Genomic DNA, 27,428 nt, shown 5'->3' on the forward strand with positions numbered 1-27,428 from the left:
TTCAAGAATGCTTCTAATTGCCCTGTGGCAGTTAAATACCATTCTCTCGAAGAAGTAATACACGTAATAAAGGAGATAATGCAAATTGTTGTTCCTTGACACTGGTGACCTCTAAAAACTTCCTGAAACAGATTAAACGTTATCATCACTCCAGCCACCTCCAGATAAAACGAAATAATGCTTTGTGGCACAAGCAGGTTACGAGAGACTGAATGGAAGAGCCTGAGCAGAGCAAAATTCAAAATGGAGCAAGGCACACTGAGAGCAAAACAACAGTATGACTGACTTGAAAAGATAGAGGAAATAATGAGTTCAAAAAAAGCAATAGAGAGTGCACGTCGCTGCGTGCTCAGTTTGCAATTGCTGCGCCGTATGGTCACTTCTCTTGGATTAATTACTGAAAAAGGAAAGTAGGTGTGTATCTACTTCCCCCTACTTGAATTGAAAAGGAAGCACGCAGAAAAGCACACAGCGCGGCGCGCAGCTGGGCGTACGCAGGCTCACACCTCTTCTCCTCCAGGCGTGGAGTAAAGCTCTGGCGGAGACATCCTCCTGGTCAGTGCTTGGGTTTGGGAACGGCTGCCTGGGTCGGTCTCCTCCAGACCTTCTCCAAACTTTTTTCAGTGCAAATCTGGATTATGGACCCTATAAGAGGTCACCCCTACTTTTAACTACACTCAGTGGCATTCCTATCTTCCAGCACATGATCTGGAGCAAGCTTTCCAATGGAAACGTTGTTCTGAAAACATCAGGTGACAGGATGGAACCACGTCCTGCCACAGTGTGTTTGTTACCTGCTGATATATTACAGCTGGATCAATACAAGTTTACCAAGTGGGATGGAAAAAAGTTGGAGGTCCATGAAATTTGTATTGTGCCTGTTAGATTTCAAACGTGAAGCACGAACAACAAACAGACATTGAGGATTTAAAGGGAAGACCTTTGCTGTTGAGGAGGTTAAAGTGATGAAATGTAATGGAACACAGACGGTTTCAAGGACAGGCCTTTTCTGAAACACCAGATCCTGAGTCCAGAATGTATCCTAACAGGCAACACCGGTTCATAGGCTTGCTCCGTTCTCTCCTTTGCACTCGCTCTTCAGGATTTGGATTTTTTCTTTCACTTTGCCTTGGCACGGGTAGTCTGGGATCTGCAAAGCCAGGTGATTCAGGGAATAAATGGGAGACTTAGATAACGACTGGGCTATGCTTGTGTCCTGCACAATTGCTTATTTTATTGGAACAAACATGATGGCAAAAAGAGAGGCAGGCCCCAATGTAGTATGGGTCCAGGTCCAGAGGAGCCACTTTGCAGCCCCTTGTGCAACTTTACATTTAATTTTTTAAACACACAAAGATTATGTTAAGTACTAAGAGTAAAAAGGAGACAGCACTATTTACTGGAAGACTTGATTTACACATGTGTAGATGTCCAAGATCTTTTCTACCGGAGGAGAGCCATGCAACACGTATGTCTCTTCATGGCTTATTTTCTTCCTTTCCTCTCTGGTTTTTTGTCCTTCTGGGTTTGCTTTCCTTGCTAAACTGTGAACGGCCCCATTGTGCAGCTCTGGGGACTCTGAGAAATGCGACTGAAGGAGGACATGAAGTTCAGAGTTGTAGGCATTTTTATAGAAGTACAGTCGCAGTTCCACTGTCAAGGCTAAACTGAACCCAGAGCAGGTATCCAAGCTCTTCATTAAACGTACAAAGTTGCTCCTTATCCTCCCTATAACGCCTGTTGGGAGGGGCGGAGGGCGGGCAAAAAAAGGAAAAGGTGCATAGATTTTTAATGATGGGGTGGTTAACAGGTGGAGCAAATGACTGAAAGAAACAATTCTCCATCTCATCCTTCTCCCTCCCCCAGCCTTCAGATCAAGGCTTGATGCCTTACTGAGGGATCTGCTGCTGTCACACACCAGCTACCAGGCTCAGCACTAAATTGAGGAGGTAAAATGCAATGGCCGTAATAGGAAGGCGCTCAAACTACTTGATCAAAGGTTGCCTCCGACCTTTTCATTCAGTGACTCTATTAACCGAAGATAGGCAATATTCTAGAGGATTTTCAACTCAGTCCTCGATTCACTTGTGACTCATTAAAAATGGAGTCCTTACGAAATGTAGCATTTGATGCATTTGTCTTAAATGAGCTTAGAGAAACAGCTTATCAGTCTTCTAATTTTTTATTAACATTCACTAAAATTTCAGAGAGAGTTGCACAGTGGAGGAAAATAGCTCTCATATCTAACTGCTGAGATTAATTTGCAGTTATCAGTATATTAGGAATGTAGGTTTGCACTACAATTCTCCTTTTCATTAATTGCTACACTTGTTTTATTTTATTTCTCTAAGAAACTAAGTTAGAATGATACATTTGGGTTCAAAACTCACAGAGTTTACAGTTTTGAATTTCAAGAGTAATAATCACATCTTTCAGACAGCACGTTCTCATCTTTTTTGGAAAGGTACTCCTCAGGTGAGAATCACAGAATGCTGTCTCCTCAAAAGCCTCACACTGCAGGGAAATTACATTATAACACTGAAAAAAACCCTGAAGATGGAGGCAATGTTAAGGCTACATGGCAGTGATTTACAGTAAAATATATTACACAGAGAATGCAATTATTCAAACCGCAAGAATTATAAACCCTGGAAATTCTAAGGTAAAATTAAATTTAACAAGAAATCCAAACAAAGCATAAAGAAATGAAGAGTCCAATATCTAAACAATCTTAATTATGTTTGGAGAAAATCTCTTCTAAATCTCTAACTAGCTAGAAGTCACAACACTGGTTTGCATAATATGTGTGTGTTTTTATATATATACTAATACACACATGCTTTGGAAGATGAATCATACATTTCCACTTTATACTGTGTAACTGAAAGTTCATTAGAAACCTCTCTCTGTTCTGCAGGGAAGGGCAAAAAGTACAGCGTGCCTTTAAAAATGTCTTAATCCTATCCAAGTCCACAAACGTAGAACTATCTCAATACGAACTGTATGTTTTTGCCTGGTTACAGTCACCACAGTAACACCCATGTAGCTGTTAAAAAGCTCATCTCCTGGAAAAAAAGAACAGGGTAAAGCACAAATGAGAAAGCAATATACACATACCAGATATCTGCAATGCATCACAGGAACCTCAGCGGTACCTTATGGAATCTGACAACAAGCAACAGGTCAGTGCAGCGAGCACACCGGAGGCTACGGCTGTTTCGCCTGCAGACTGGTACCTCTGCAAGTCTGGAGGGGGAACAGTTAGAAGGACAGTCGGAGATTTAAGGCCTCCGTGACAGGGGCAGCTGCATGAGGATGCGAGGACTGGAGATTCCTGAGCCGTCAGTAGAGCCGTGTCTCTCTGCCCCTCGGAGAATGACAAGACACGTGCAACTGGGCTGAGGGAGTATATGCACCGCGTGTCAGGAGTCGGCCAGACCAGCTCCGCAGGAGTTTCAATCCCGTGATGGGACTTCTCCTAATCCCTGATGCCATATCAAACCATGTTTATCTAAAGGGCAACGTTAAAAATGTTAAGCAGTTACTAGATCAAAAAGGGGATCCTGATGGCACATTAGGACAACAGCACAGAAATGCCAACACAAATGACAAACTTCACCCAGGCCACTAAACAAAAATGATCGGTCTGCCAAAAGGAGGTAAGAAAGGGTGTTCGTAGGCAGTATCAGTTGCCTGATTTTGTAGCCTGGTAAGAGACCCGAAACTGAGAAAGCTTAAACCCCCACCCCTTCTATACTTCCTCTGAATGACTACAGTGCCGGCTAACATATCCACAACCGAGATGCAATACTGTTAATTACAGAGGTATTGCTTGTAGCTCCCATAGGCAAAACTGGTGTTACATGTTGCACTCTATGTGCACATTAGACTGGAAAAACACAGTATATTATCCCCAAACTTAAAGCACTATCTCTCTAAGTAAAAGATTCACATGATAAGAAATTACCTGACATCTGCTAACCACTTGGTGGTACAAGAGTCAGGCTGCTTAATCCTAACTTGGATCAGTGGCTAATCCCATTTTGCATTAACCTCTCAAAAGTGGACATAACTCAGAATAAAAAGAAGCCGAGCCTCTCTCCTCTTTACACAATATTGTTCATATTGGCCCGGTTTACTGACAAAAAAACGCAGTGAGCCTATTTCCTTGGAAAGAACTGCGTTTCAACCAGTTTTTGCTGGACTGCCAACTTCTAGTTGATGATTGAACCACAGGCTGCGTGTTCCCAACCCCTGCTGACATGATATTCCTGCCCGAATCATGAAAAAAAGAGATTCCTTTAAAAAGCCACAGGCTCTTCACGGTCTTGAGAGGAAAAAACCAACACAGAGCTTCAACCACTGTCAGTCCTGGCCCATCACAGCACGTCTGAGACCAGCATTCGCAAGAAGCTCCCAAACCGAGGCTGCACATCGCTCCTGCAGTGCTGCTTGTTTCCCAACACGCAAGGGGAAGGAACATTTTGAACCCAGCAGTAGCCACTCTCACTCCTGGGTCTACAACCAGCTTTCTAATTTACTTTTTCTTTACTCAAAGATATGGTCATAAGGCTTAGCCAGACAGAAATTACTGTTTTTCATTGCCATTGTTAATATGTAACTCTGTCATGGTAGTTAAAAAGGCATACGTGGTATGAGTCAGCAAGAGAAGATAACACGCATGGAGGACCTGGAAATTCTTCCTTGTTCCTTTCTGCCCATCTTCTGAAGAGTCTGGTTTGCTTAGCCAAATATCAGGTGGTACTTCAGAGAAACAACCAGGTGGGCTGAGGCATAACTTGTCCCAGAAGGTAGGAGTTCATTGCTCCGCTTGCTGCTGGTGAGGAAGGCTCAGAGCTGGCAGCCAGTTAAGACAGCGAGACAAACTTCAAGAAGGTGAAAGGAGCCGAGGGGAGAAATTGAGCGCCATTGAGCCCACCGTGTCTCACTATCCATTTTGATTATAAATTCTGCCTTAAAATGTAACTTACTGTTACACCTCTGAAATAGAATGAATTTTATAAGTCAGACCCACTGCTAGAGCCAGCGTTTTGAAAGTGTCCAAATGATGATTTTTAATCAAGTAGAGGCTGAGCATGCATGTAGGGAGCACATGTAACAGAGATGCTGTAATGATCTCAGAAAATTATAAACTTAAATGCAGTTTAGATCTGCATACTAATGAAGAGATGCCTATATATGCTTGTAGACAACTCAGTTTAAAAGAAATAAAAAAATGTCACTTTATTGCAGTGCGGAGTTTCGTTATCCAATTACACAAAGTATTAAGCATCTCATCATAATTAAAGCATTTTTGTCATTTATCTCATATAGATTTTTTTCTAACTTTAACCCTAACTCTTTTTGCTTTATGGTAATTCTCCTGGCAGTAATATCTACATTTCCATAGCAGTAATTTGGGTAGCATAAGAGCATGTAACCCCAGCCTTGCTCCCTTCATCATAATGAAGATTTTGCCTAGAAACATATTTTTTCCCCTTCACATTATTTAAAAAATGACACATGATCAATAACATGAAACTGCAGAAAACTTCCTCATATGATAATTCTATTGATCTTTAAAAAAAAAAAAAAAACAAACTAACTGTTAAGACCAAGTTCATCAATACAATCTGACTCCTTTGTTCCCCCCTCCTGAGTAGGACAAATCAATCAGGGTCTCCTGGTTAGCATAACCAGTTTCCTGGAGCTATTGCACCACGCTGACAACATGCTGAATAGCCATTTTACACCCTGTTGTTCTCTCCTTGCTCTCACATCCACCCGCACACATCCCCACAGCTCCAAATCACACCCTTCTCCTGAATCTTCTCTATTGCATTGTACATTCCCAAAACCCTCAATCTCCATTCTCTTTTATGTGCTCCCTCAGTTTGCTTCTTCCTACACCATCAGGTTCCTTTGCAAAATAATGAATGCAATTTTAGGAAAGACATATTGTATTTTTCACAGATAACAGAGATAGAATGCCAAATTATGTTAAATGCCAAATTTCTTTCCACTTTGATGACAGAAGCATATCTGCAAATTAGCACCTCTGCTCAGACTGTACTTTAACAACAGGACTTTACTACTAACTAGTTCTCTGCAAGGCAAAGCAGGCCCCGGTAGAAAGTGAAATGGGAAAGCCAAGGAAAGCCTCCCAGGCTTCCTCTCAAAGCAAAGCAGCTTCTCCATAGCGACGGCTGGCTCTCATTTTCTCTCGTTCTCTGATGCCCTTAAGACCTGTGCCACAGTCACAATAAAATCTCTCCCCAAGTGAACTTGCGTATACCTCAATTTCTCTTTCGCTTCCAGTGATCCCACCAACGCCCTCATCAAGCAGCTGGCAACTTGTGCTGCCACCGAGAGCTGCCTCTGCACCCAAGTGGTTGGAGCAAGGAATCTCTTCTGGGGCAAAGACGGACCGTAAATCTGGCAGTGTGGGATTGGCGACTGGGGAGGTAACGCCACGGGTATATGCAGCCGGAAAAGGGATTCTTTAGTTTCTCGATGAAGGCCATGTAAAATGTTCATGGAGCTTGTTGTATTCAAGGGACACTGCAGCATGTGTGTAGGTCCCAGATGATACTCTGATTATCCACCTCTGCAACAAGTGAGAAAAAGCCTTCCAAAATTTAGGTTGATAAGACTCAAATTTAATACATTCTGCAAAATGCACTCTCCTTTACATGGGACAAGAGATTCAAAACATTAGCAGCAGTTTATGCTGAAGAAACGGCTGAACACTGTGGAAGAATTACAGAATATGGAGCAACACAAGGCTAAATCAGACACACTTAGCATGGTGGAGCACAGCAGCCCTAGCAGATCCATTACTCTCCACTCAGCAGAGTCACAAACACTTCTTTACTGACAGAAACATTCATCCACAACATTCCTGAGATCTATTGGTGTTTGCAAGTTGCAGGATTTTCCTGAGAGGAGTAGGAATTACTGTGTGCCTGCATTTGACAATGTTATTTCAAGTCTAAGATAGGTTACAGATAATTTATAAATCTCCCCCAAAAATAATGCTCTTTCTGGAGGTGCTTATATCCATTCAACAGCCATGCAACTTGATGGCCCGAGAAATGACTTTCTACAAATTGTTTTATTTTAAAAATAACTTTTTTATATATATTTCAAAGGCTTATTTACAGTAAGTACAATTATTAACTCTGTTAGGTACACGGGCAGATGTGCAGAGCAGCACATGTATGTAGCTCTCAGGTTAATGTTATTTTAAGCTGCTTACATAGTTCCAAAATCCAGGATTTGTCCCAGTTAACATGGCTCTAACAGGTGTAATTGGAACAACAAATGTGTTACAGATCAGAACAACATCAAAAGTATTCATCAGTTCTGTGTCCACACTTAACAAGCCTTCCTTCTAACAATTTACACTGTACATATCACTTTAACGCATGACCATCTAACAAAGGCTTCCATCAAAGATTAGCAGATTCTCTTAACCAGGTGAAACTTGATACGCTAAACTCTGTAAAAGCATTTGCTTTTCGTCATGTTTAAAAAATAAAATTACAGCATGTCTTGGCTGCCTTTCAAATGCCAAATTCAAACCCCAGTGCATGCACCCAGCTCCCATTAAAAGCAGTGAGAGATGCAAGACACTGTCCGTTTGGCCTTCACTAAGCGAAATGAAACACAGAAAAGAAAAAAGAGAGAAAAAAAGAGCAGATTTCACTAGAGGTTACACAGCAACAGAACCAGAGGTCAAACTCAGGAATCCTGACTACCACATGCTTCTAGCTACATTCACTGTGGGGAATTAGGGCAAACTGGGGAAGAGGCAGTGACATTGATTAGAAAGCAAAATGGATTAGGAAGCACTGACATTATAGTGAGTAAAAAATAGACAACATAGGAAAAGAAGAGAAAAAGAAAGAAAATTGAGAATAACAGACGAAAAATACTGAAAGCTACCATCAGAAAGGAAGTAAGATGATGTGATACAACAGCAAGCATAAATAAAAGGAGATGCACTGATGAGAGGCATTTTTCAGACATGCTAAATTGCTCATTGTCAAAATATTTTCAGTAAATACACAGACACCATGTTTGCCTCTAGTAGGTGTATTTACTACTGCATACAATGGCCTGGGTGGTAAGCTGATGTTGAGGGAAGACAACTCTTCTCTTTACTCCTCATCCATTCTAGCCCCTATTCATATTTGCAGCTACCTCAAAAATACTATCACAGAGCATTAGTTACTGACGGCACTTGGCAACACCCAAAAGGCAACCGTGATCTTGCCCTCAGAATTTTAAAAAATAATTACTTTAAATTCCGTATAAAAGCCGTATAAAGACTTGAGACTCACAATAGGGCAGACTCTTCAAAAATACACTGCTGAAGTTGCTGGCACTTACAGCATAAACCAGTAAGGTGCTGTGACTGTTCCAGAATCGGACACCTCACATCTAGGTGACAACCAGCAGCTCACCAGTGGAGTCCAGCACAGCCAACATGGCCCTGCTTCCCAGGATAGAGGTGGGCTCAGGACAGAAGACTGGAATGGACATTTGGGACAAAAAGAAGGGAATGTGGAAGACAGCAAGAACGGGTATGTCCAACCTCCTGAGCCCTATCTGTCCTTTCTGAAATTACCAAACACTCCAATAAGCTGAAAGACCAGATGAGATGTTTTTTCCTGCCGTTGGCCTATTTTGCATATGCCTGAACAAAGCCCAAACACAGCGTTACCCTTAAAACACTAAAACATTCTCCACAGGCTTCAGATAAAACTACCTCCCAACCAAACCCATCTTCCTGACTACCAAAGCCCCTCCTTCCAGGGCTCTATAAAAATCAAAGCTGTCTGACACACTTTATTCCCCCAAAACAGAATTTATCAAAGCTTCATTTTTAAAATCTGACTGTTGTAAAACTACTGCTAAAGGGGAAAAAACAGGGCCCTGGCCTCAGCAGTTGCACCTATGCATCTGGAGAGGGACCAGGCAGAAGCCCTGCTGGTGGCACTGACAAAATTCATTCCTCCAAGGGCACAAGAACAGATGGATCCACAAAGCAGAGAGATGAAACCACCCCCACATCCTACAACAGCTCAACATCAGCACTAAGCAAATCAAAAGGAAAATGCACACAGAAAAGGTTGCTTTGCTTTTTCATCCCTAAATACCCAAGCCTTTTGCACTCTAATTCCCAGTCCCAGTTTTGGAAACAGCCATCGACTGTCCACACCCTCCATCACTTGACAACTACAGCCACCTACAGGGATCTGCATCCCTGGCGGGCTGCATCTCCTGAGGAGGATGAAAGAGGCAGAGAAGGGGCATCAGGAGCCACAGATCTGCTCGATGTGGTAGATCTCCTTGGGACAGTCAGCAGACAAGATGAGAGGCGCATCCTCTGTTATCACAACGTCATCCTCAATGCGCACACCAATGCCACGAAACCTCTCCGGGGCACTCACGTCATCCTCAGGGATATAAATGCCTGAAAGAAGGAAGGGAATTAAAACACTCTCCATAACAACACCTTTCCCTTACTGCACCAGCAGTTGGATTTTCAGCAACAAAACATGAGTTCGATCCTGAAAATTTTTAATAAGGAAAGCTACTCTCTTTCCCCTCACTCATGGCAGTTGCTGGGCAAAGAAAGGGACGTGTCCCTCAGACACTAGCATGTTAATAAAAACTTCCACAATTACAGCTGGCCTTTCCACACTTCTTGCTCTCAATGCTATGTTCACAATGATGATTTTAACAATGTTCTGAACAGAGAGAGAGAAGAGCCAAGCATTAAATATCAGTTTCCAGCTGACAGCTCCAAATCCAGTGACAAGCAGAAAGAAAGATTCATCGTGAAATGCCTAATTTGCAAAGCTAAGTTGTGAATGCCTGTAATTGCAGACTGCAGTGCTTGAGACTTACACTACCAGTGACTGGTAGTAGTTTAGTCACAGTAACACAGAATACAGCACAAGTGAATTGACCCTGCTTCTCTGCACTGCGCTCAATCACTGTCTGACAGTTTACCCCCACAATTTGGCTGTGTTTGGGAGGGAAATAGGGTTTTCTAATACTGTAATGACTTTGGGAGGGGAATAACTTAAGGTTTTCCAATACTGTAATCATTTTCAATTTCACCAGAAAGGACCTGAATGCTTTGGTCTGAGGGACCAACTAACTACTGAAAGCAATACTGTTATACTCAGTGTTGCATGTTTTTGTCCACCACTGACTGCATATCTTTTTACCTGGTTCAATGGTTATCACCATGCCTGGCTGGAGCGGGAGCGATCGGGATATATCTGGGGTATCATGAACATCCATGCCCAAGTAATGGCCCACATGATGTGGGCAGTATTTTCGAACAGCCTAGCAGAAGACAAAACAAACATCACAGAGGCAGTTAAACACAGCCCAACCTCTTGTTCTAATACAAAAGATGGGGAGAAGAGACAGAATAGTTATGTGCTTAACTAGCAATCTTACTGCCATGACTAAGTCACCAGGGGCTGTCTTGCATTTACCAGAACTGGATGGCCCTCAAAACCCACCAGTACCAGGTGCCTATTATGAGCATATTGCGGACTGCCTTTCTCTCTCACTGAAAAGAACAGCCCAAGCCCATCACCACCTCAGCATGCGAGGCAAGCCTTCAGTTTTTGGCTCACTGAGCTTTGCTGCCCCAACCCTTTCATCCCTTAAATATGCAAGCCCTGCGTTGCTCCCATCAGCAGACCCTGACAACCGGCAGCAGCTGATACAGCTGCTACGTGATGTGGCAAAGAGGTCTCCTATGCACGACAGAGTGGATGCTGTGCCGATTTCACTCAGCAGCTACGGCAGGATTTTAATCCACCTCTACAGGGCACTGACACCGCCTCCCCCTTCACCATCCTAATCCCCCTCCCTCCCGAGAGGAGCTCCTTGACAGCAGGAATCAAAGAGCTAATTCCTCCTCTGCCCCATGCTCCTCACATCCACCGGGGAGTGAGCTGCAGATAGACGCTGGTCTCATCTGGCTGTGCTGCCGCCTGCCGAGAGAAACCGGCATGATAGTCTCCGTTCACAGGTGAGAACTTGTGCTGTTACTGCACTGACACTGTAGGACAATTAAATCTGGCAGGAATCTGTCCTGCTGCCAAAGGGGTAGTTCCATCACCTGGTTCCACCATCTTTCTTGTATCGGCATCAGCAATCATGCAGGTTTGCAGTGAGTGGGACCGGATAAACTTCTCTATCTGCAAACCAATCCTATTTTATCTGCAAGTTCAGCTCCAAGGCAGACCGGTTTCCCAGTCTTGTTCCCCAGGTAGCTCTGTGAACTCCAATACTGACACAAAATGGTGCAGAAGAGGCAGCAGGTGGAATGACCGAGAAGAATGGGCTGCATCTTTTGGTGGCACTGCAGACTTATGCTATGTTAAACAGATCACAAAACTATGACTAGTTGCCTGCAGCCAGCCTTGGACCCAGAATTTTGTGTTAATGCCAATGTCTCTGCAGGTCCCCTTCAGACTGGCTGTACTCTGAAGCTGCATCTACACTAACAAGTAGTGCAGACCCATGGGAGTGGATCTGCAGAGTGAAATAGCAAGTGTTGAGGACACATACTCACAGTATGTGCATATAAGGGGGGGGGGTTACTTCAGACCAAATTGTGCACTGAATGGTTGAAACACATCTTCAAGTTTAGCCTTGCCTGAGAGAAATCCAGTCCTGTGCTGAGACCAGCCCACAGCATGAATTAAAGCGTACTGAGTGGGGACAATTAGAAGATTAATCTCAAAAGGACATTCCTGAGCCAAACTAAAGCCACTAATATAACCCAAGGAGAAAAAAGCCAGGCCTAGTAGGGGGAAGCTGGAGTAAAAAAACTTCAAGTACCTTGAAGAAGTGGCTCTCAGTGATGCTGCTCTTTAGGATCCCCAACTCTTTCAGTTTCTGTCCAATAAGGCTCAGCATGAGGCTGTAGATATTTTCTAGACTCATGCCTGGGGAGCAGAGGCTCAGGCAGGACTTTTGGATATCCAGGACAGCCTGGTATAGTTCTGCTTGGGGTTTGGTGAACCTGAAAACCATTGAGAAAAGGAACAAAGGACATTTCTCACAATCAAACCTCTACCCAGAACCTATTTTGGGAACAGATTCAGTTCAATGTTGGAGCAGGAAAGTCAGAAAGGAAAGCAACTGCTCCTTATCTGAAATGCCAGACAAGGCATCCCTGCAACATGCCCTTCAATACACTGGGTAGAGGCAGGGTTTCTCAGCTGACAACCTAACCTCAAAGCAAACCAAGGCAAAGCTACTGCAGGAAAAAGAACGCACTTGAGCCAAAACATACAGGAATCAAACACACAACCACAGGGACACCACACCAGCAAACTGACAACTAACAGAGCCATGTACAGGTCAACTAAACTCCTGTTTTCTTACACACAACCAGACTCAGCCACAGCTGAATACACAAAAGCCCTCTCTGCACTTTAAGCATGCTGTAATAGCTGAAAATAGCAGTAATCACACATATTCATGCAGTAATTAATGAGGCAGTGGGGAATACAGCTTCTCATGCTGAAAGATTAGTTTATATAATTTGATTATTCTGAAGAACCACAGAATGGGACATGTTAAAACTATTCACACAGATATAAAATACACATACACTCAATCCATCAATTATTTAAGAGCTTCTCAAAGTTCTTCAAAACAGCCTTATCGCAGCATACCTTCCATTGACAGGCCAGGTACGTGTGATGTCACTTACGTAGCAGGAAGACTCACATCCACCATCTAGCAAGACCAGTTCACCATCCTGGAGAATAACAGGAAAAAATGCCTTGTGGGTCAGTCCAGCTATTAACTGAATTGATTTTTCTGTCTGAGAGCAGGAAAGGAGATTATGTATTTATTTTTGCAAAGCAGCTGCAGAGATGTGAATTCCTTTTGCAGAACAACACCCCAGGTGCTACTGTTTATAAATAGGCTACTCCAGTTGGATTGTTTCTCTGCAAGGTAGTCTCTGACTGTTACGCTTATCTACAGCCTGAACTCTTAACACGCTGATTTTCAAACACTTTGGAGTAAAAAAAGACATTTTCCTTGAACTATTCTGTGCTCTGAGACATCAGTCCCGTTCACACCTGGATCGCTTACTCCAGTAAATTACACCAGTGACCACTTTCACTAGAAGTTCTCTGCTAGTGAGACAGAAGGGTTTTGCAACAAAACCATAGATTTCTGAGCTACCCACAAGATCACTAACAGCTGAAGATTTAGCCTTGTCACAAGGTAGGAGGACCCACAAAATCACTTCTCTGACAGTGTATCACTACTGCAAATGCACTATTGAACAGCTTGTACCATCTTCCCTGTTCTCTTCTGGGCCTTTCTTGACCGCTCTAAGATATACTTCTGAATCTATCTGGTGATGAAGAAATAACTTTTGGAGATGTGAACCTCCAATTCACTTCAGCAAAACTGTTCCATGTCAATTACATCACTGACTGCACATCTTCCAAAAAGCCACGCAAAAAAGACAAAGGGCCAGGAACAAAATCACTGCTTTGCTTTCCCTCCTTAAAGCGGCTAACAACAAATAGAGCAGTGAGATCTGTAAAGTTTGCATTAAATTCTCTATGGATTTACACTATATGTAATCTAGGACAAGAGGAAATAGCCTCAAGTTGTGCCAGGGGAGGTTTAGATTGGATATTAGGAAAAATTTCTTCACCAAAAGGATTGTCAAGCACTGGAACAGGCTGCCCAGGGAAGTGGTGGAGTCACCACCCCTGGAGGTATTTAAAAGACGTGTAGATGTGGTGCTTAGAGACATGGCTTAGTGGTGGACTTGGCAGTGCTAGGTTAACGGTTGGACTCAATGATCTTAAAGGTCTTTTCCAACCTAAATGATTCTATGATTCTAATCCAAGGTCTTTTATAGAGATTCACTCCACAGATCCATGACTGTGCCAGCAGTCATGATGTGGAATGACAAGGAATAATTCTAGCACGTTAAGGGAAAAAATAAGAAGCAGAATTTCACTACTAGCACTACTTCCAGTGCTAGCTACTATCATTGTATACAGTTAAGTGCCACAAATGCTTACACATTTCAGTGGGATAGTGAGATCTGCTCACTGCTAGTTTATTTATCAGATAAACTAGCAGTGAGCAGATCTCACTATCCCACTGAATAGACAAGCCATTAACTATCCATTTAAATTGTATTTTTAACTTTTTCAGAATAGCTGGTTCAATTCTTTAAGTAAAACATGAAATTATAGCACCTGCCCTCTTCCAAGCAATTAAACAAGCTAAGTAACAATTTATTGGTTAAGGGAATTCAGCCTGTGGTTTGATTGCCCAGTAAGTGCCTTATGTCATGCATCTTGTCCTCTTTCTTTAAAGCTGAGTCCACTAAGTGACGGACTGAATGAAGTACACATGAGGCCATAAGCAGCCTTCAGATATCTTCCAAATTAGACACTTTGTTAGCCTATTTGGCAACAACATCTGTAGGAAGTAGCACACAAAGGAGAAGAAAGAGTCAAGTTTACGGGTTTAACCTCCTACTTAACAGTTTTGAAAAAAACAAGTCACAGTCATTTAACTGAACATCTTTAACAGCACCAACTGCAGTTACATGAGCACGCCTGACCTTGGATGACAGTACAACAAAGGAGGTTTCTTTCTGCCAAAAGCAGCCTGTCATATCTTTTGTATGTCTGTCTCTGCAGATCATTTCAAGGTCTGCTAGCATGCCAGCTTCAAGAAAAGACAATGCTAGCGGGAAAGATTCATCCTGCATTAAGACAGAAGAAAAATATGCTCCTCTGAAAAGTGAATCGTGAGTAGAGCAGGGGGGGAATACTGCTCCTGAAAATACTTATCTGAATCTAAAGATGTATTGTCAGGAAAGCTGGAGAGGGTTCAATTCAATAAAGTGAATCTTCAAAATAAGACAAGAAACGTTAATTTACCTACAACCGTCTAATCCACCTCTCAACATTTCATGCTGATCCTTTCCCTCCTTGTTCCCTTTCCCTGCTTTGCTGGCCTACATGGAGTCCAAAATGCTTTTCAGCTTCGGCAGAGCAGGAACGCACTACTGCACCTCAGGTTGCAAAGCAAGGCCAAGCAATGCAAGTGACAGCAGAAGACCCCCCACAGTGCCTTCACTCTGCCGGCTGCAGTCTCTTCTGTGAGGTTAGCACCCCACCCAGCACGGCACGCTGCTGCACACGGTGTGGGAGCAGACATGCTCGCTGCATGAAGTTATTTTGCAAGCTTGTTTACAAGTCCTTCCACTGTTCAGAAAAGACTGCAGCCAGTGCAAAGAGGAGAGAAAGAGACTAGACGGAGTGAAGTTAATCTGTCACTAACAGTAAAACTAACCAGGGCAGGATTTCTTTCCCCTGCTCACTTGAAAATATACATTTAAGTGTTTTGATCTGTTCAGTCAAAACAAAGAGCAGCTAGGGGACACATATGGGGACAGTGTGTCACAGCACTGCATTTGAAGTTACTGGACAGCATATGGTTTACCTTGATGAGTTGATTGTTCTTCACGTAGTGCAAAGTGTTTGATCTGTTGCCACCAGCAACAACAGGGGGGTATGCCAAGATGTCAGCACCACGAGCCCGGCACTCGAATTCAAACTGGAATACCAATTCAGAGAGGAGGAGATTGTTAGTGCTGATTCAGGAGATGAACCACCCTGGGGCTATTATAATTCACGTCCTACAATTGTTTTCTTAATTTGTACAACATAAAGTGAAACTGGAAAGTGAGTTCACTAAATGAAAGTTTTCCAAGAATGCTTGAGAAAAAAAATACAGAACTATCCACTTTTCAAGAGAGTGTTTTAAGCCTGCATCTGGTCTCATGGAAGTTCCTTCCGGTGCAAGCTGTTCAATACTGTATCAAACATTCATTACATTGTCACAAATCCAGGTGAGGATTTGTTCTTATATAAAGTAATGCTCTTAGTTGCCATATGACTTTGCGAATTTTCAAAGATCCTAAATGTCAGCATGACAACGGTCATGTTTTGTTGTTGTCTTTTAAGATTACAAAGTACCAGCATATTTACAGCAGTATCTATTTTCATGACTCTGTTGAACTACGAAGGTTGGAAAGCATGCACTACCTTGATGTCCGAGGGGAAGAAAAAAAAAGCACTGTAAGCCTCAAGATCTTTACTTTTCTTGAGTGATGAAGCTGATGAAAGCAAGGAAATGAATAAACTTACATCTATAAAGACTCTCTATATCCGCAAATATTAATAACGTCTTTTCTATAATTACCAAAATCACATGGGACAGAGCATTCCAGGATGCCTACATGTAGTAAAGTAGGTTTTATGATCCTGATCTGGAGAAAAAATTGATCTGTAAAATACGCTTTAATTAAAATAATTTTCTTTACAAGTCAGTAGTGCTGCTCAGTGCCATGTCAGCACAGGCCCATCTATGTCATAACAGAGGGTCAAATCCTGCTGATGTTTCTCAAACAGGCATCTCACTGCAATTCCTTACAAAATTCCCTACCAAGTGTGCAGGCCAATTAGTCCTTATTTTGTTACTGAGAGGCGTCTACACTGCTTCAAGATAGCTGTGGTAATCTGATGTAGTAAGAGGCTAGAGTCAAGAGAAGCAGGCTTTGCAAATAGGTGTTATAACTACTTAAATTCCGTACCACAGAACTGTACTATAGAATAAGATAATAACTATATCTCTGATTGTTTAGCAGGTGTTGTATTTAAATACAGTAGAAAAAGACATCAATGGCAGATAAACTTGGACAACCACTACATTCCTTCAATAAGGGTACGGGAAGTACAGCTGAAGAATTCCTCACACTGACTTTTCCACATGGAACCATCAGAGTTGGGTGAAAGAGAAATGTGCTACAATGGGAGGCACATTATAGAGAGATCTGACATTCCTAGTTTCCTGGAAGGATAAACAACATCCATTCCTTCTATCTCACCTCCAACAATGAAGTACTCACCTTTGCATACAGAAAGGCTTCATCCACTGGGGATTTGCTGGCAAACATTGTCTCTGTGAAAGCCTATGAAAAAGAAGGGCCTTTCAGTCAGCAAAGGATCCTGAACTTAGGGAAGTTCTTTTTTTTCACCTGCTGTCTTTTGAGGAAGGCCTAAAATCAGCTGGCCCAGAACACAGGAACCAGAGGCAGCTGAAAATGCAGAGTGCTGTCAACACTAGAACCGATTAAGCTCTCTTCCCCATGAAACTGTATTTAGGGGCTGATTGACTCTAGTTTTTGAAAAAGGATTAGATGATTGAAGCTGATCCCATGGGTTGGCATTTTACAAGTTGTTTCAGCTATGGATTCCCTCACATATAATAGGAGTGCCTTATGCACTTTTCCTTCAGAGAAGGACACGTTGTGCCTCTTTTTTCTATTTGGCTATCTATTTTAATAGTATTTACAAAAACATAATTGCATTTGAGGTATCTGTCAGGGTATTTGAGAGAGAAAGGGGAATACGGCAGCATACACAGGCAATGTGTTCACAAAAATCCTGTTTCCTCAAAATCAACAGGATAAATGGGAAAGAAAATGGCGTGGGGAAGGAGAAGAGAAGCTGGGAAGAGAGTGAAGAGGCTACCCCTATTCCTGAATAGATATTGCCTTTAAACGAAGTCTAACAGCCGCTGGCTTGTCTTCACTGGAGTTACACTAATTGAGAGAAGCTGGTAGTCCAACCAGTCTTCCTGTTTCTCCTTGTCACATGGAGGGAGCTGAGCCCAGCCGATGGTTGAGACACAGCAGTTCAGTAACAGATCAGATCAAAGCTATCCTTCCAACCCATGTCACCCCATCAACAGCCCTCTCCCCTTTCTTCTTTAAAGGAATGCACTGGTTCATGTGGAGAGCACACAACCCTATACCTCTGCTGTCACCCGTCCAGCTATCTTCATCCTTTCAATCTCTGCAGGAGATTTGATCAGCCGAAGGTTTTGCACTAGATGTCGGATGCCCTGGATGTGGTTTTTGTTCCGAGCTTTTATCTCAGCCAGGGGCTGCATGTAATCAGAGTGCAGCTCTGTATGCACTGGTTTCGTCAAGTCATACCAAACAATGTTTGACTCACCTGGAATACAAAACAAAAGCTGACACAGACGAAAATACATGTAGAAATGTCCTCTTCATACTGAACAAACTCACTCCTCCTAAACTAGACCTTTTGCTATATTTGAGAAATTAATTTCTTCTGAATCTGCATTTACAGACCCTATAGACACTTTCACTGTCAGAGGATACTAGCAATCTCTTCAAAATCTGGAAGATTATCAATTCATAGCATGTAAATTTGACAAATCCCCACTTCTATGCAAATATTGGGTTTTACAATCATCACTGAATATATGTATCTTGCACAGATCCATTCAGAGTTTGCTTATCAAAGTTGCACTTGTGTAAGCTAAAAAGCCATTGCACTGCAGTGGTGCATGTTCTGAATCATTCTCATTTAGTCTGTCCCCCCGATGCTGTAAGGCAATTTACATTTTACTCATCACATGGAATCAGGGTCATTATCAACTATGCTTCAGAATATCTTTGGGGAACAACTGCGTATTTCAGCCATTCAGGGAAGACGAACTTACTGAGGACAAACATATTCACCTATGTGGAAACTTATTTAGAACATCAGAGTTAGCACCCACGTTCTACCCACAGGAGCATTTTAAATGGGATTGAGTAGAAAAGCCATGCTGAGTCACAGCTAATGTCCACCTAGGCCCTCCTTCTTTGGTGACATTAGCCATTAGCAGGTGCTTATAAAAAGTCTCTAAGAAAGTGGGCATTTATGAAAGAGTATTTCCCTTAGCACATCCTCCTCACTTCTGGCTTCTTCATTTCAAGGTTGCATCTTCATAACAGTGATTAACTGTTTTTCACAGACCTTTCCCCCACGGAACTAAAAACTTTTGAATCCATTTATACTTTTGATACTCCAAACCTTCCATGAATGATCTACAACTTAAAACTTAAAAGGTGTCAAAACCTGCCATGTGATCATTTCATTCAGTGTTCCCTTTGTTTGTAAATTATGAAAAATAGCAACTAATCATTCCTACTCATCCTCTCTGTGCTTTCCATAACCATACATCTCTCTCATACCTTACCTTCTGTCTTCTCTTTTTCATACTGAGCAGGTTTGTCCAGCATGTATCGCACACTCTCCATACTTTTGATCATCCTTGTTGCACTTTCTGTAACTTTTCTATTTTCAATATATCCTTTTTTGAAACAAAATAACTAGAATCCGAGATGGTATTTAAGACTCCAGAACTCACTCTATTTATTTGTGTAATCCCCCAAGCATCATGGTGGGATGACTCGCACAACCGGAGTGCTGCAATAGATGGCTATAAACTTTTCAGAGGGGACAGGCAAGGAAGGAGAGGCGGTGGGGGAGCCCTGTGTGTTAGGGAGTGTTTTGACTGTCGAGAGCTTAATGATGGTGACGATAGAGTTGAGTGTTTATGGGTAAGAATCAGGGGGAAGGCCAACAAGGCAGATATCATGGTAGGAGTCTGTTATCGACCACCCAACCAGAACGAAGAGGCAGATGGAATATTCTATAAGCAGCTGGGAGAAGTCTCACAATCGCTAGGCCTTGTTCTTGTGGGGGACTTCAACTTACCAGATGTCTGCTGGAAATACAATACAGCAGAGAGGAAACAGTCTAGGAGGTTCCTGGAGTGTGTGGAAGATAACTTCCTGATGCAGCTGGTGAGAGAGCCAACCAGGGAAGGCACCCCGCTGGACCCGTTGTTTGTGAACAGAGAAGGACTTGTGGCCTGGCTGAACAGAGAGCTTTGGCTGGAACTCAGGAAAAAAAGGAGAGTGTATGACCGTCGGAAGAAGGGGCAGGCAACTCAGGAGGACTACAAGGATGTCGTGAGGTTATGCAGGGAGAAAATTAGAAGGGCCAAAGCCCAGCTAGAACTTCATCTGGCTACTGCCGTAAAAGACAATAAAAAATGTTTCTAAAAATTAACAACAAAAGGAGGGCTAAGGAGACTCTCCATCCTTTATTGGATGCGGGGGGGAAACATAGTGACAAAGGATGAGGAAAAGGCTGAGGTACTTAAGGCCTTCTTTGCCTCAGTCTTTAATAGTAAGACCAGTCGTTGTCTGGGTACCCAGCCCCCTGAGCTGGAAGACAGGGAGCAGAATGAAGCCCCCATAATCCAAGGGGAGATGGTTAGCGACCTGCTACACCACTTGGACACACACAAGTCTATGGGGCTGGATGGGATCCACCCAAAGGAACTGAAGGAGCTGGCGGAAGTGATCACCCAACTACTTCCAATCCTTTATCAGCAGTCCTGGCTAACCGGGGAGGTCCCAGATGACTGGAGGTTAGCAAATGTGACGCCCATCTACAAGAAGGGCCAGAGGGAGGATGCAGGGAACTACAGGCCTGTCAGCCTGGCCTCAGTGCCAGGGAAGGTTATGGAGCAGATCATCCTGAGTGCCATCACATGGCACATACAGGACAACCAGGTGATCAGGTCCAGTCAGCGTGGGTTTATGAAAGCCACGTCCTGCTTGACTAACCTGATCTCCTTCTATGACAAGGTGACCCGCTTAGTGGATGAGGGAAAGGCTGTGGATGTTGTCTACCTAGACTTTAGTAAAGCCTTTGACACCATTTCCCACAGCATTCTCCTGGAGAAACTGGTTTCTCATGGCTTGAATGGGCATACTCTTCGCTGGGTAAAAAACTGGCTGGATGGGCGGGCCCAAAGACTTGTGGTGAATGGAGTTAAATCCAGCTGGCGGCTGTTCACAGGTGGTGTTCACCAGCACTCAGTTTTGGGGCCAGTTCTGTTTAATATCTTTATCAATGATCTGGATGAGGGGATCAAGTGTACCCTCAGTAAGTTTGCAGATGACACCAAGTTGGGTGGAAGTGTTGATCTGCTTAAGGGAAGGAAGGCTCTACAGAGGGATCTGGACAGGTTGGATTGATGGGCCAAGGCCAATTGTATGAGGTTCAACAAGGCCAAATGCCGGGTCCTGCACTTCGGCCACAACAACCCCATGCAACGCTACAAGTTTGGGGAAGAGTGGCTGGAAAGCTGCCTGGTGGAAAAGGACCTGGGGGTGTTGGTCGACAGCCGGCTGAATATGAGCCTGCAGTGTGCCCCAGTGGCCAAGAAGGCCAACGGCATCCTGGCCTGTATCAGAAATAGGGTGGCCAGCAGGAGCAGGGAAGTGATTGTCCCCGTGTACTCGGCACTGGTGAGGCCGCACCTCAACCACTGTGTTCAGTTCTGGGCCCCTCACTACAAGACAGACATTGAGGTGTTGGAGCATGTCCAGAGGAGGGCAACGAAGCTGGTGAAGGGCCTGGAGCACAAGTCCTATAAGGAGCGGCTGAGGGAACTGGGACTGTTTAGCCTGGAGAAAAGGAGTCTCAGGGGAGACCCTATTGCTCTCTACAACTACCTGAAAGGAGGTTGTAGTGAGATGGGTGTCAGTCTCTTCTCCCAAGTAACAAGCGATAGGACAAGAGGAAATGGCCTCAAGTTGCACCAGAGGAAGTTTAGATTGGATATTAGGAAAAATTTCTTCACTGAAAGGGTTGTCAAGCATTGGAAGAGACTGCCCAGGGAAGTGGTGGAATCACCATCCCTGGAGGTATTTAAAAGATGTGTAGATGTGGTGCTTAGGGTCATGGTTTAGTGGTGGACTTGGCAGTGTTAGGTTAACAGTTGGACTCAATGATCTTAAAGGTCTTTTCCAACCTAAACAATTCTATGATAAGCACTTGCCCTTTTTATATTTTCATAAGCCTTCAGCTTCATTTTCTAATGCATGTAAAGTTCACCCTGGATTATAAGTATTGAGGCTACATGGTGATGTTAGATGCAGAAGAACATGTCTAAAGGACAGCAATGCTCATATTTCAAGAGTCAGTCAACATCAAGCTAAAAAAGGCGAGTGGACTAACAACCTCTCTGTGTGGATCATTTTCCAAGTCTATTATGAATAAAATACCTTCAAGTTTCCTATAGCTCATCTGGTTCTGGCTCTGTCAGCAAAAAGAGATGACTAAAACAGTAACACAGTTTGTGATGCTCTCTTGCTTATCCTGTTCCTTATGTTTCACAGATGTGCATACTGGCATTCATATGGGTACACAAGAAATTCAGAGGGGAAGAAAAACTATTATTTTCAAAACTACATTTCCATTGGTGACCCTCAAGAAGCTAACAAGAACTTCCAACTGCCTCTGTCATACTGTCACACCCGCTGCACCTCCCCAAGTTCATGATAGTCTTGAATTGATGTCACAGACCACCTTCCAAACCCGTACCCTTCAGACCCTGCAAACCACGTCTCGTCTCATTCCCCCTCCGTTTTTTGTTACCTTTCAGCTTGGCCACCAAGTGCCTGAACTCCTCGATGGTGTAAGCTTCATCTACTCCTGTGAGAGCAATTGCCCCATCCGTGCCTGATCTGGGCCCGTCCCACAGCTCTCGGCTTGGATCTCTCCGGGGCACAAAAAGTATGGATTTGTGGGAAGGCAGCGCTTTGCCAGGAATGCTCTGCAAAACCAGGATGCTGTCAGGCTCCTGGAACCCACAGAGGTACAGGAAGTTAGTGTCCTGGTGGAAAACGTAGGGGATGTCATTGCTCATGTAGTATGTGGGGTTGGATAGCAGAATCACTGTGTGGTCCAATCCATCCCAGCCATGGGCTTCTTTCTGGATCAATGTCATCAGTTTGTGTCGGCGAAGAGCATATTCCACCTGTGACAATCCTGGGGTTACCTCTCCTACGAATACAAAACAAATCAGATTGAGAAATTCAAGTTACTCACGATATTTTATGAGTCGCATGACTGATTCCTGCCTACTCCCTGATGCCCTTCATATGCACGGCTTCGCTGTGGTCCCTCATGAGCCTTTCTGTTGCTCTCTCATGCATCTCTTCAGCTTCCACCCCTACAGAACATCCTCACTCAATCTGCTCCTCCATCATGCAAAGACAGAAATTTGTTTTAACAAATTGGATCTTCTCGTATGTATTTCTGCGCAAAAGCAGGAATCACAAAACCTGGTAGATTTAGACAAACACCCAAAACAGATGGAGGTTTTCAGAAAGACGTGTAAAAAAAGGGGAAGGGGCAAGGCAAACTGGACTTTGACTGCTGAAAACTGATGGGTTTTATAGCGTCTGGACATTGAACAGAAGATTACCTCCTGAGGTTGAGCATTAATTTCCTCAGATAATGCTAGAATGTCTATTCAAATACACACTAAGTCAACTCATAAAGTAACTAGTTCTATACCGTAATGGGCAGATTAAGTGTTACAGATACTGCGAGATCAGGCAGAAACACAGAGGTTGCAGAGTCTAACCAGTCACAAGATTCCAGGCAGAAAGAAACCACGAACTGCAGGCTGGCGGCAGACTCTGATTAAGAGAAGGAATCTTCTCCAGAGCTGATGTAGCTTTTCTCAATAATTAACAATTATTTTTCCAAAGTTATATACTATATTCCTAATGACTCTAACTAAAAAAGTGATCTCTTAGATGAAAGTACGTTCTAAACTGCTCCAGTCATGAAGGATACGAAGTAGAGTGATCAAGATACTCACCAAAACGAGACTGAAGTTGAAAGAACAACCAACAACAGATTAAGTATGTATTTTTAAAAATGTGAGACTTCTTAACTGTGATTTAAATTAATATCTGAGCCTTAATCAATAGTTTGGCTAATACCCTATTTTAACATAGATTGCATTTTCATACTGTTAATTTTCTAATTTCATAATCTTTCCTTCCTCTTTAATGTATTACACAGTGACAATTCTAGAATAAAAATTGAAATTTGACTTGTACTGTAAGTGGACTCTTGCATGGGTAAGGTGGGAAGGGGAAATTCTATCCAGAATGTTTTTCCTTGACAAAAGAGAGTTTAAGAAAATCACATATGTTGTATTTGCATTCAACTTTACTTCTTCTCAACACCATGTGTCCCCAACATTTACTTGGTGTAAAAGTCTTTTTTTTTTTAAAGAAAAAAACAAAACCACTGAATTTGTTTTACTCTGTAGATCTAGAAATGACAGAGGACACAGAAACTGTTCTAATGCGATCCAATCCCACATTTCTGCAATATTATACTGCAAATTTCCTATGCTCCACTGCATTCCAGTCAGCTTTCTAACTATCACAAACAGTCCAGTGAAGTTTAGAAGCTGCGGTAGGTGGAACACGGGAATCCCATTTGTCTTCTGACTGCAAGGCCTGGAAATTCTCTTTGTCTTAAAGGCATTTGCTTTTTAAAACAATAATTGCAATAAACCAATGTTGTATTATTTTAAAGAAAACACCACTCCTTTATTAAATGGAAAATTACTATGAGCAGTTAGAATTAATCTCCATTGTTTCAGCTGTGAGTACTTTTAAAGCGTCAGCCTCATTTACTGTGAGCTGTTAATCGGTGCCCTAAGCAACCTGATCTAATACTGAAGTTAGCTCAGCTTTGAGCAGAGGGTGGACCTAGTAACTTCCTGAGGTCCCTTCTGACCTGAATGATTCTACAGTTAAATATGTAAGTGCGTGGTTATATATTCATCTGTTCTCTCTGTATACCTACATGCTCATTTTCATTAATCTCATAAAACTGCACAACCTCAGCTTCTCTTTCATCACTACCTTCTAACTTTATGGCTATAAGTCTCTTTTTCTTCTTTTCCTCACAGCTTCAATACTCTTCTGAAGGGGGCATGCTTTTTAGACTATTGGTGTCCATCTCTCAATAAGTCTGTCCCTGATCTCCTTTTCTGAATGACACCTTGATTTTGTGACCCACAAGACATTAGATATGAAGCATTCTAGCAGTACAGCTTGCACAAAGGACTCTCTCTTAAGATAAATTGTATTGTATTTGCAGGACAATGAGCTCCCAAGATGCCACTGCCATGAAAGGTCTGCGGTGCTGAAGCCAGTGACACCGAGCACCCCATGAGAAAAAGGTAAAAAGCTAACATGTGAAGCCTATTTTTGGAATCAGTATCATCTCAGACAAGGAAATGAACTACTAAATATAATTACTGCCTAATGAAGGTAATCATAAACAGCTGAAATCACAGACACCTGTATAACACAGCAAATCAATACTCTGTCCTACGCATCTCAGCAAAATAGAGACAAGAAAGAACACCAATGATCGGCTCATAGAGGGCCTGAACCTAACCTGGTTTGAGAAGGTGTGGGTGTGTGAAGGGGCTGGGCTGGCCCAAATACCGGTTTGGAATCTTCTTCTGCTGGGCAGGCTGGATGGAAAATCTTCGGAGAGCACATGACTTGCAAACTAGAGGAAAAACAAATGCACCACGTCAAGGTAAAAGACCTTTCCAGTTAGAAAACTGTAGAATTATACTCCAGTCATCTGACTCTTAGTAGCATTCATTCACCTTATATGACATAAATATCCCTCCTTAACTTTTCAATGTGTTGTGTACCATAATAGTTTATGAAACAACATGCACACAACTCAACTAATGATACAATATTCATAAAACAGATTGAAAGAAATTAACGTACAATAAACCTGACAATCCAGCAAGAAAACCCAGAAAGCTACGTTGGTTTGCACATCCCAATTTCTACACTTGGTGTTCATGACGCACTCAGCACTCTCCCTCCCTTGCTTCCCTCAAACACTGCAGGCCTTGAAGCACAACACCTGTACATCGTCTTTTCTTGACTATGTCTTCAAAAAATACCACTCATCTGGAACAATTATCCAGTTTTCAAGGCCTTTCCAGTTCTTTTTTTACTAATAATGCCACAAAGAAACCATCAAATAACAGAGGTTTACATAGCAATGCGATTTTTTTTCTGTATGAAAGATACTCAAGAGTCCCTGTTTATGTATTTGTCTTACTTGACAGTAGCATTAGCCGAATTGAAAACAGTTCCTCAGAAGCATACAGTTACATATCCCACTTCCAAATCCACACACAGCCAAAGCAGACAAGTTTTAAAGAGAGTTACAAGTGCGCATTTGGGAGCTGGGGGTCTGCATGATAAGTCAAAAGCTAAAATTAAATATCATTGTCACAAGCTTTACCAACTTTGGAATTCTCAGTCACGCCTTTTGCAGCTGAATAACTGCTTGTGCCTAGATACAAACCATCAGACACACGGAAGGAGATGGTAATCAGTTTCCTAACATCTACCAGCTGATGTTTTAGAAACTGGTTCTCTTTCATGTCACTTACCATGTGCCTACTACAAAATCAATTCATGCTGCCATGGCATGGCACTGCATTCTTAGAACAAATGATAATCAACTCTTCACTAGCAAGTATAACACAAGCAGAACAGCTGCCTGCCTTTCAGGGAGGTGAAACTTACAGGAGAACAGACAGACTGTGGATTTTCTGTGGGAGCCAGTATGATTAGCCACTAATTGAAGATTACTTATGCATGACAACTGATAGTCATAACTTAAAGCATTCACTGTGTGATGATTGACTGGAGCAACAGTCTGGAGACCCAGGCAGTGAAATATAATTACAGCTTTTTGTGCAGTTTAAAAAGAGGGTTTTCACTGTTTCTCTCCACCTACACAGATGACAAGCAGGATACCTTGCAACGAGACAAGAGAACACAACAGGCATTAAATAAAGCAATATTTTGAAGACAGCAAGGAGCTTTCCACATCGTTGCTTTATTTTTCAAATAATAAGCTGTTCTTCCCTCGGATTCAGCCGTGACCGGGGCTACCACTCCGTTGCCGGAGAGGGCCGCTCTCCCACGCCCCTCGCACCCACAGCGAAACGGAGGCGAGGGCGGCCTCGCAGCCCGCCCGGCCTCGAGGGCCGCCGCGCTGCCGGGGGAAGGAACGGCTCTAAGCGGCGATAACGCTTAGCGGGCCCCGGAGAGTCAGTTACCGCAGCCCCGGGATCGGAGGCAGCCACGGGCGCGGGGCAGGACAGGGCCCAGCGGCACCGAGCCGGACTGCACCGGTGAGGTGCAGTAAGGCGTGCGGAGGGAGGAGAAGTCTCTGACCTGAGAAGCCGCGCCAGCCCCTCACCGCCGCGACAAGTCTCTGGGCCGGAAGGCGCGACATGTCCGAGGGACACGGCTAGCACGGGGCTCGGCCGCGCGCCCGCACCCCCGCCGCCCGCCAGGCCCCGGCCCCCCCGCGCCGGCCCGGCCCGCGCATGGCGGGGCCTTCCCTTGGAGAGGCGCCGCGCGCTGACACCATCAACAAGCGCGGGCGCCCGGCGCCACCCCCCGCTCCCCACCACCAATGAGCGGCGCCACGCCGCCTTAGGCGCCCGCGGAGGCCGCCTGTCTCGCCCGTAGGCGAGAGGCGCGGAGAAGCCCGAGCCACGGCGGGACTCCGACAGCAGAGAGA

General features: G+C 43.5%; 1 protein-coding gene across 5 annotated transcripts; it reads right to left on the reverse strand.

Moving 5' to 3' along the window:
• Positions 1–371: 371 nt before the first annotated feature.
• Positions 372–27,222, reverse strand: XPNPEP3 (X-prolyl aminopeptidase 3). 5 transcript variants are annotated; one of them, XM_075154321.1, is made up of 13 exons: positions 26,526–27,213; positions 25,254–25,370; positions 22,416–22,823; positions 17,917–18,119; positions 17,009–17,071; positions 15,541–15,654; positions 12,723–12,808; positions 11,881–12,064; positions 10,245–10,365; positions 9,258–9,481; positions 6,296–8,534; positions 3,156–4,886; positions 372–3,065 (listed from the first exon to the last, which is right to left on the reverse strand). In XM_075154321.1, exons 1-10 carry the CDS (start codon positions 26,683–26,685, stop codon positions 9,321–9,323), a joined length of 1,617 nt encoding a protein of 538 aa, XP_075010422.1. In that variant the 5' UTR covers positions 26,686–27,213; the 3' UTR covers positions 372–3,065; positions 3,156–4,886; positions 6,296–8,534; positions 9,258–9,320. The 5 variants fall into 5 exon arrangements, with proteins under 5 accessions (XP_075010422.1, XP_075010394.1, XP_075010428.1 ...); XM_075154293.1 differs by having other exon boundaries at positions 376–3,065; positions 6,296–9,481; XM_075154327.1 differs by having other exon boundaries at positions 377–3,065; positions 6,296–9,481; positions 27,077–27,222.
• Between the last annotated feature and the right edge of the window lie 206 nt (positions 27,223–27,428).

Source organism: Calonectris borealis, chromosome 1, assembly GCF_964195595.1.
Source record: "Calonectris borealis chromosome 1, bCalBor7.hap1.2, whole genome shotgun sequence".
In the NCBI taxonomy this organism is placed as follows: Eukaryota; Metazoa; Chordata; class Aves; order Procellariiformes; family Procellariidae; genus Calonectris; species Calonectris borealis.

Bases quoted from the DNA above. Each gene is read 5' to 3' on its own strand.
- XPNPEP3 (XM_075154321.1), bottom strand. From the start codon at position 26,685: ATGCCTGTTGTGTTCTCTTGTCTCGTTGCAAGGTATCCTGCTTGTCAT. The intron at 25,371-26,525 runs GTGAATGCTTTA...TTTTTCCTCTAG, and splicing joins CTCCAGTCAATCATCACACA to TTTGCAAGTCATGTGCTCTC. The intron at 17,072-17,916 runs GTATAGGGTTGT...TCTTTTTCATAG, and splicing joins CTGGACGGGTGACAGCAGAG to GCTTTCACAGAGACAATGTT.